The 10,156-nt window shown below is 41.0% G+C and overlaps 1 protein-coding gene across 1 annotated transcript; it reads right to left on the bottom strand.

Annotated features, from left to right (window-relative positions):
- Positions 1-2,731: 2,731 nt before the first annotated feature.
- cldn15la (claudin 15-like a) lies at positions 2,732-6,298 on the bottom strand. The gene is made up of 5 exons (XM_055867787.1): positions 5,834-6,298; positions 4,280-4,444; positions 3,749-3,830; positions 3,480-3,593; positions 2,732-3,070 (listed from the first exon to the last, which is right to left on the bottom strand). Exons 1-5 carry the CDS (start codon positions 6,048-6,050, stop codon positions 2,986-2,988), a joined length of 663 nt encoding a protein of 220 aa, XP_055723762.1. The 5' UTR covers positions 6,051-6,298; the 3' UTR covers positions 2,732-2,985.
- Between the last annotated feature and the right edge of the window lie 3,858 nt (positions 6,299-10,156).

The raw sequence follows: 10,156 nt of genomic DNA, 5'->3' as shown, positions 1-10,156 counted from the left end.
AGGTTTTGCCATTGCAATGCACTTATACTACTGTTGCCCAGTAGGGGGCAGTGAGACGTGTTAGCTTCGCACTGGGACTGTATGCGATCCTGCACCTGTGTGTTCTCATAATTGAGAGAACCTTTGAAAGAGAAGCCACGTTCTCCTGTTTCATCATTTATCCTGTGTTACAGGAACTATTATCTGCTGCACCAGTCCCAAAACTGGGACCTGTGACTCTAGCTATAACACACAGGTATAGTCACTCCAAGACTAATATGAGTCATAAAGCCAAAGTCATTCCTTTATTCTTTGTCATCGTCATTAAAACATTTCTCCAGTTTTGCTCCTAATGAGATGTACTGAAGCTAGCTAGTCTAGTTAGCTAGCTAGCTATTCTGTTAGACTACAGTACATTTTAGGTATAGCAAACAAAGCTAGCTAGCTAAACTTAGCTAGCTTAGCTTGAAGTGGTACTAGCAAGCCCCGTTACGGCCAAATCGATCATGAAATTGTATTGTACTGAACAACACTGCCTTGTGTAAAAAGAGAGCTTATATTGCTAGTAGTGCTGAGCAGTTAGTGCTTTTTGAGATCGGTTCGGTTTTGTTACGATTATTCAAAAAATATATCAAGGTTTTCAATTTAGGTTTCAATTATTATCTGTTACATTAAATGCTCTACGCATTATGTGGGTTGAATGCTGTAACAACACAGAATTGTCACGTCCTGACCTTATGTAACGGATGTGAAATGGCTAGCTAGTTAGCGGGTACGCGCTAGTAGCGTTTCAATCAGTTACGTCACTTGCTCTGAAACCTAGATGTAGTGTTGCCCCTTGCTCTGCAAGGGCCGCGGCCTTTGTGGAGCGATGGGTAACGATGCTTCGTGGGCGACCGTTGTTGACGTGTGCAGAGGGTCCCTGGCTCGCGCCCGTGTCGGGGCGAGGGGACGTACTAAAGTTATACTGTTACATTGATGCTGTTGACCCGGATCACTGGTTGCTGCGGAAAAGGAGGAGGTTGAAAGGGGGGTGAATTTAACGGATGTGAAATGGCTAGCTAGTTAGCGGGTACGCGCTAGTAGCGTTTCAATCAGTTACGTCACTTGCTCTGAAACCTAGATGTAGTGTTGCCCCTTGCTCTGCAAGGGCCGCGGCTTTTGTGGAGCGATGGGTAACGACGCTTCGTGGGTGTCAGTTGTTGATGTGTGCAGAGGGTCCCTGGTTCGCGTCGGGGCGAGGGGACGTACTAAAGTTATACTGTTACACTTAGTTCCTTTTTTATGTCTCTATTTTGGTTTGGTCAGGGCGTGAGTTGGGGTGGGCATTCTATGTTTTATATTTCTATGTGTTTGGCCTGGTATGGTTCCCAATCAGAGGCAGCTGTCAATCGTTGTCTCTGATTGAGAACCATACTTAGGTAGCCTTTTCCCACCTGTTTTTTGTGGGTAGTTGTTTCCTGTTTTGTGTTGTGTCACCTTTCAGGACTGTTTTGATTTTCGTTGTTTCACTTTTGTTATTTTGTGTTTAGTGTTCAGTTATAATACATTTAACATGGACACGTACCACGCTGCATTTTGGTCCGATCTTTCCTGTTCTTCAGATGAAGATCGTTACAAGAATATAACAATTAATAAAAGTCCCATGATGGTAGTGACTGCCCATTACTGCTTATCACTTAACTATCATCTATTCACAATAATTTACTTTAATAAAACATTTCAGTTATTGTGTACATTACATTTGTTTTCTTTGATTACTTTATTATATAATTACAAGTAATCACCTCCTTTCTATAGAGTTGCTGGCTATGACTGACAAAATCCCTATTTTAGTAGTTCTTCAAAGTCAATAAGGCATACTTTTATGACTGCTAAATACTAACTATCAGTCATTTAGATCATGTATTTTCAGGTAGAGATACCTCGTGAAGCAACTGCTCCCCTCTCCATCACGCATTCTTCTGTCTCTTTTACATTGCAGGCATAAACTAAAATAGAAAGAGGAATCCTCAGCCATTGTGACTGTCACCTGTAACAAAACAAAGGGCACGATGGTAGATGGCATCCAAGGGTTTAAGAGTAGCATCAGAAGCACTTTGATAAATAATATCACCATAATCAAGAACATATAAAAGTTTGACTGAATAATCTGCTTCCTACTGCTTAGAGTGAGGATCTGTTTCTGTAGAAAAAGCCAACTTTAAATCTTAGCTTCTTACCCCCATCAATCACGATGGCCTGAGTTCTGTCACTAAGATAATCATGAAACCATGAACAGGCATCAGAGCTCAGGCCCTATTCAATTAAATAGCATGATCAACAGTATCAGGTCCATAAACAAAGCAGTCCATTTCAGTTTAGTGTCTAAAACATTGACAAGATCATTAACAACTAAAGTGGTTGCTTGTAATCGTGCTATGGCGAGGCCTAAACCCTGATTGGTTTACATTCAAAATACATTTCTCAGATAAAAAAAGAGCAAAGTTGTACATTTACCAAGGATTCAAGAATCTTAGCTAGACAAGGAAGCCTTGAAATGGGGTGATTATTATTAACATCAGTACTGTTATTAAGATTACTACTATGAAGTGAGACTTGGGAAAAAAAACCTAATGGATGTCTAGTAGTGAAGTTTCCCTTTAAGACCGCTGCAGTGCGTCTCATCTTATGTATCTGAAGTGGGCTTTAGGCATTAACACATTTTAGTAAAGCAGTTTAGTTGCATGAAATGACGACAAACACCAAAACATATATCAAAGGAATGTTTATTCAAAGGATAGCAATTCCACACAAACAGATCCCATTACCAATAGTTCAACTCCAAGTTATTCCAGTTTTTTTGTTGTTGCATCAACCTCAAAATCCTTCAAAAACAATTAGCAAAATTCATGGTGAAAGAGAAAAACAAAAACATGGGTAACAACAGTCAAATATGTGCTCTTAAATGTGAGCATCGACAATGGTGTTGGGAGCGGTTGAAAAGTGGGAGAGGGGAGGGACGTCTTAGACGTAGGCTTTGGTGGAGTCCGGCTCAGACCTGGCGGCAGGTGCGTAGATCGTTTTAGGCTGACTTGTTGCGTAGTACCCTCTGGATTACATCAAAGACAGAACAGAAGGTCAGAGAGGCGGCAGACAAACTAAACAACAGGTGAAAAAGTGGCACAAAACGTAACTGAGACAAAACAAGTGGACTGAACAAAATTCAAAGTGAAGCTTAAGGAAAAACAAGGGAGGCAGACGAAACACATGAAACAAGTGAGACATAGAAGTAGAAGACCAAAAAAGGACATGTGACAGTGAGGTAGGTTACAGTAGTGTTTCTCAACTCCAGTCCTCGTGTACCCCACATTTGAGTTTAATGAGGTATGCTTGAGTGGGTCTAGAACAAAACATTTGTAACATGGAGGGGTAATCAAGAAGTGGAGTTTAAGAACACTGAACTACAGGGTATGTGAAGGTACTGATGAGAGGCGAAGGAAGTCGAATGAAAGACCTACGCTTTAGGCTTATCACTTTTTGCCCTCTTGCAGGCACAGCAGAGAAGAGATCCTCCCAGCATGGACAGAGAGGCTGCGCCCCAGCCCAGGAAGAGACCAGTGCCCAACTCAAACCTGCACACAAAAAAAATCAGTAAGGAACAAAACAATATTTCTGTAGTTATGTATTATTATGTGCATCAAAGAGTGTGTCACATCTTCTATGTGTATGAATTTAATTTACTTTTGTGGTTGCTGAAAAAATTGTTTTGCTTGGTCTTTCCACTTACTTCACCCCACCATAGAATGGGTTGTTAAAGTCCTGTACAACTCGGGTAGCGTACCAAGAACAGCAAATCAACTCGCAGAGACCTGTAGAAGAGAAAGACACTTTCTATGAGAGAGATGAAGAGCAGAAGAGACATGTGAGGTTAGGGAAAGAGGGAAGGAAAGAAAGAGGAAGGTAGACAGAAAAAGGAACATGGGAGAGAACAGGGAAAGCTGAAACGAAACAGAATGAAGAAACGAGAGGTGAAGGTGTAAAGGGGGTGGGAAGGGGAAAAAATGGGATGATAGCAAGATGAGAGAGAAGTGAACCACGGTGAACAAAATAAAGATGTGAAAAAGGGACCCGATGGCAAAACAAGAAAAAGATATCTGACAGGACACCTCTTACTCTGACGCTGGGTAACGTATATCAGAACAGTTCGGGATATCAAATTCTGTTAACTTTTCCAAACGTAATGAGTTTTTTCAGAAAAACAGGAACCATAGGAAAGTTTCTGCAACTTTGCAACAATAGGTAGTAAATCTGAACTCACCAGCGAGGATAAAGAGACATCCACCAGTCACGGCAATCTTGGCCTTTGCCTGCTCCGTGGCACTGCCAATCTTAATGCACTTTAGCCCCAGCAGAGACACGATCATAGACACCAGCCCTAAGAGCAGAGTGATGATCATCAGGGCACGGCTCGCCTGTACATGGCCTGAGGGGAGGGGAAGGGAGGGAAGAGAGAGACAAGAGGAAGAGTTGCATATTAAAACACAGCTACACATCAGCTACACAACATTAAGTTGGAGAGTCATTTGTCAGCTTAATTTGGAAACTGTATACATATACATACATAATGACTGGTTTGTTGGTGGACTAGACTAAGACAATGGTAGACATTTTCAAAGGAGTACTATCAAATGTCCCAAGAAATAGACACAATGCAGAGAACATGTCCTTTATAAATGGCAAGGAACTGTATTCTGAACATGAAAAAATAGCATACTTATGCTAAAGGTGAAACTTAACAAAACATCCCAGGATATGTCCATAGTGGTATTGTAATAACATTTAAAAAAAAATCCCAGCCCATCACATTTCTAAACTGAATTTAATATGACCAATTTTCAGCAGTTACTCATAAGGTTGTTATTAGCTAGTTGATATATTTTTGCAATTCAACAATATACTGTATGCTGTATCAATCTACAAATCACCCTTTAGATTGCAGATAACTGCTATCAAAGCCAAACACCTAATAACCAAGTTTAATTTCTGTCTATAATTAGATCTGCTACTTTGACACTGGCCAAGGTGCAGTAGCTTCCCTCCATTTCCTTGTCATAGGAGCACAAAATGTCCACCATTTTGACACACATCACTGGCATTAGGAAGGAGAGAAAGATAGAGATTCAATTCTAGAAGAGAATTCAAATGTGACCTAGCGGTTAAAGCTTTGGGCCAGTAACTGAAGTTCGAATACTGGTTCGAATACCCGACACGACAACATCTGTCAATGTGCCTTTGAGCAAGGCAGTTAACCCACATTTGGACCAGGGGTGCTGTACTACTATGGCTGACCCTGTAAACTGCACCTTATCTGAAACTTTCTTAAAGAGTTAACATTATTTTAAAGTTGTAATATTAAAAACGCCTACATTTGAAGTTACATTTAGGCGGGAAAGCAGTGGGTCCGAATTGCACCCAAAGGATGTTCATATTAGCCTTTTTCATGAAAGCTCACAGAAAACAATGCAAAGATACATTTATCTTCTTGCCATGGTAGAAAGTAATTGGACATAATTATTGTTAATAGTTACATTATCTTAATTTTACCATATCAGATATAGGCACAGGTGTGCCCTGACCTCTCCCCACCAAAGATGCCAGTCATACTAAGACTGGCAATGCTGGGTCTTGTTCAGTAAAGCACACCAAAAGAAAAACATTTAAAAACATTTTGTAATTGACAACGAGAATTAGTGTCATTTGACCAATTCAGGTTGTACCTCCCCATTTACACTCCGTTTCAAAGTGTTTTCTCCCTGGTTGAAGAGTCTGAGTTGGTGGTGACGGTTAGAACGGTTAGACTACTGGTTCTTACCGGGCAGGCCGAGCAGGGACTCGAAGTCGCGGCACTCAGCGATTCCAGAGCTGTCTTCGGCACAGGAGTGCCACAGGTTCTCATACTGTCGGGTGGAGATAATGACGCTGCCAGAGACGGAGGACACCTTCCAGTAGTCGTTGGCGAGAGCCGTACCAGTGATCAGCCAGCTGGCGATACACATGAAGAATCCGGTTGCCTCCACAGCGGTCGACATGGTCGAAACCTTTCACAACACACGAGACGGAATGGATTCCCAAAATACACAGAAAATACAGAACTACTAAAAAAATCCCGAAAAATGTAATGACGCAAAAAACGACACTACACTGCAGACAGGGTATGACCTAAAAACAACCTTTTAAAATCTTCCAATGTATGCACAGAGGACTTGAAGGTAGAGATGTGTGGGGTGGATGTTAGCTAGTGTCTCTATCTGTTCGTTGTGCTTCCTATATCTCAGGTCCCTGGCTCTGACATGAGGACTTTACACCCTACCAGGGGCCATAAAGTTAGTGGAGCCGCACCCGTATGGGCCCTCTCTACCACCTCCCCCACTTCTCACCAACCCTACTGATTATGATGACGTGATGAGGATGGAAGACCTTAGTGGCCACACCCAAACCAGGCCCTCGATACTCTCGCCTCCTGCTCGGCTCCATTCGCCTAAGTTTGTGTTGACAATGATGATGATGAAGGGAATAGTCACTTCCTCTGTTGTGGTGACAACATGCTGTCTGTTTCCTATCGTAAAGGGAAGACATATCTGGTTCTGTAATTGAACCCCCAAATCAAAACTTTGGTGCTGTCACAATAAGTCTAGAAGTCTAAATGCATGTTTTGTAAAAAATGTTTTTAATCAATTATTGGACTTAGCTACAACAGCATCGGCTGTCAAAATATTACAGGTTTTGACTTAATTTGACATTAATAACGGACCCATTTGATACATTTAACATGTTCTCCTGCTAGAAGATGGTACTCGAAATGGGTCACTGAACAAACTGTCATAGACGAAAACACCACTGAAATATCCTTGCTAATGATTGCCAAGAAACGAAGATAATGATTTTATGACCGTATGAATTTCCCTCCTGTCGCTAAGCCACAAAAATGCTATGCGAAACAGCTACTCATTGTTGTGTGTGTGCTTGTGATTCCAACTGTGGGTGACCATATAAGGAATTAATCGATACTACTACACAGATGAAAAATTGTTTGGTGACCAATGAAATATGTTGCTGCACTCTTGTACATTATTCTGATATTTAATACTTGTATGGTTAAACTGTAACATAGTCAATCCGTCTTCAACTGCTCCTGCTCTGATAGCTTTCAATGTCAGCTCTCAATATTAGTTTGCCCTCTCTTATATCTCAAAGAAATAGTTGGGCATGATCCAATATTTTTTTTTTCTTCGCACAATATGTGCATGCTTAATGGTGTCGTTCTACATCAACGGGTGTCATTATCGTTTTACCTCCCGCTGTTCATGTTTAGTATTAAAGAGGTTTCTCTTTTTATACCTTGGGTGTGCCTACTGTGGTTTCAGCTTGCAAAGATTAGACCTACATCAAGTTTACAACATAGGTTTCCACAACATAGGCTCAGAACAGGCATGGTGAATGAAATATTTGACACCACATACAATGTTTGTTATTTAAAAAATTGTTGAACCCTTCAACCGAAGAACCATGGTGACATGGTATATTTCTAGTTGTATAGTCAATATAAATCCTCCATCGTCTTGATATTCAGACTATAAATATACAAATTGTACAGTACAATACATGTCCATGTCAGTTGAGAACACTGATCATTACAGGGAACTTAAAATGAGATACAAAATCAGTAATCAGCTGAAAAGGAAAAACGCACACATATGGTTCTTCGGTTGAAGGATTCAGTTTTTGGAGTGTGTAGCATCTTTGTAGACTAGCACCCTATCAAAACATTGAGGAATGTTTTTTTTTGCTTTTTGGGGGTGGCACCAAAGCATTTGAAGTTGTTCCACAGGCCTCCATAAACACCGTTTCAGTGGTTCTTGGGAAACTCAGTATTGCTCGTCTTGCACATATATACATGTGTACAGGAGAAACAGGAAGTTACAAGATCATGTACTCTAAATATGAAGTTGGATGAATCACCTGAGCAATAAACATGATTATGTTCAGTCTCAGTTAAATAATTTGACTGAGACTGAAAACATTTGGTCTAACCGAGAGCTATTCAAAATCCTTGAGCCTGTAATTGTTTTAGAAGAGACGATTTTTCTCTTGAGAACAACTGTTGAAGAAACGCATATGTAAAAATGTATGTTGGACAATTTCAATTAGAACCATAGGGTGGTGGGGTTTAAAGTGTTCGCTTTTGGTTTAGGATATACAGTGCTTAGTGAAAGTCTGCACTCCTCTTGTACTGTCTTCACATTTTACTGCCTTAAAATTAAATAAAAAAAGGGATTCACTTAGTTTTCCCCCCTACAGATCTACACGACATACTCCCCGTTTTCAGCGTAAAATAATAAATGTATAAATTTCCCCCCCCCAAAAAAACAGCAACCTGAAAATGTCTTGATTGTGTTGATATGGGTCTTCACACCACAGAGTTAATACTTGGTGGCAGTACCTTCGGCAGTCATTCAAACAATGTCGACTGAATTGCACAAAGATTCAACTAAGACTTCGGACCAAACTTTTTCAATACCTGGTTTGCATAACCATTGCTGCCTTAGTTAGCATTTACTGCTAGAAATCATACGTTGAAATATCTTACCTACCCTACCGGCAACCGACGTTGTTCAATTCTGTGAGCTGCTCCATGCTACAACCAGTGCTCTTGCTGCCTGATATTCTGCTGAAACTAGCTATGTGTGCGGCGCACATGTAAACATATTTCACGTGCTTTGCAATTGTGTACTTTATGCATGGTTTCTCTATTGTACTACATAATTGATACGGCATATACTGTACCACAAGTATATGCAGAGTAAATGAGTATATGCAATGCCCACAACAAAATGTGGGTATATGGGATGTACCTGTGCAGGTATTCCCAAACTGGGGTACCCCCAGGGGTACGCGCAATGCCGCTGGCATTGACCCCAACGGGGCTATACATTTGGGTGAGTTTTTTTGTTGTTGTTGCCTGAGTAGCCTCGTTTCACTGCCCAAAATAAAATCAAAACATCTAGTGTTCAGCGAAATAACAACACAATGTCAAATACAGCTAACCTAGTCAAATAATGAACAACCAATCACATTAACCATTACTCTCTCGATGGGAATTCCACTAATGGTCCGTATGTAGCCAAACGTAGCTGCTGCTCATTCCGTTTGCTCTAAAATTGATAAATGGTCAAAATAAATAAGGTCCACATCCATAGAGACACATACCAGCTCTACTGGTAGTACTGCTACTACCAGCAGTACTATACCTGCACCTGTCGATGACACAAGTTGTTCTGCTTCCACGAGCACATCCAATGCTAGCATCAGTAATTTAGCAATTGCCCAGCTAGCATGGACACTGACAGTTGTGAATCTGATGCAGCCAAAGAGCTAATGCCCCCTTACCAGGGAAAGCACCGAACAACAGACAGGGACGTTGGACCATCGAAGAGGCACAAATATGATGAGAGCTACATTGATTTGGGGTTCACTTATATTGGGAGTAGTGCCTTTCCTCAGCCACATTGTGTTATATGTGCAAAAGTACTATCTCACAACTCGATGAAACCTTCACTCTTGCACAGACATTTAGAAACAAAACATACCAATTTGAAAAATAAACCACGGGAGTTTTTTGAGCGAGAATTAAGACAACTTTCGAGTAGTAAGACATGTATAAACGCAACAGATACCAAATAATAAGAAGGGTCTAGAAGAGTCTTCTATTGTGAGCTACCGAGTGGCTAGGACATGCAAGCCCCATACTATTGCGGAGGACTTAATTCTTCCTGCTGCCGCAGATATGGATGGGACAATGCTGGGGAAATAGGCCCACAAAACTATACAGACAAACCTTCATCAAACAACACTGTTTCACAACGTATCAGTGACATGGCAGGAGATGTTTTGAAACAGTTACTGCTTCACATACAAGCCAGTGAATTCTATGCGTTACAGGTGGATGAGTCAACAGACGTGGCGTGCCTGGCACAGCTCCTGGTATATGTCCGTTACGTTCATGGGGGGTCAATTAAGGAAGAGATTCTCTTCTGCAAACCACTGGAAACCAGGACAACAGGAGAGGGTATTTTTTAAGTATTGAACAGCTTTGTGACATCAAATGGACTTTGGTGGTTAAGGTGTGTTGGTAGCT

The sequence above is a fragment of the Salvelinus fontinalis genome, chromosome 17, assembly GCF_029448725.1.
Source record: "Salvelinus fontinalis isolate EN_2023a chromosome 17, ASM2944872v1, whole genome shotgun sequence".
NCBI lineage: Eukaryota > Metazoa > Chordata > Actinopteri > Salmoniformes > Salmonidae > Salvelinus > Salvelinus fontinalis.
This window is presented reverse-complemented; position numbering and strand designations above follow the sequence as displayed.

Excerpts from the sequence above, each read along its gene's own strand:
- cldn15la (XM_055867787.1), bottom strand. The coding sequence starts at position 6,050 with ATGTCGACCGCTGTGGAGGCAACCGGATTCTTCATGTGTATCGCCAGC. Across the intron at positions 3,831-4,279 it reads ATGTCTCTTTATCCTCGCTG|GTCTCTGCGAGTTGATTTGC; the intron begins GTGAGTTCAGAT and ends TCTCTTCTACAG. Across the intron at positions 3,071-3,479 it reads AAAAGTGATAAGCCTAAAGC|AGGGTACTACGCAACAAGTC; the intron begins GTAGGTCTTTCA and ends GATGTAATCCAG.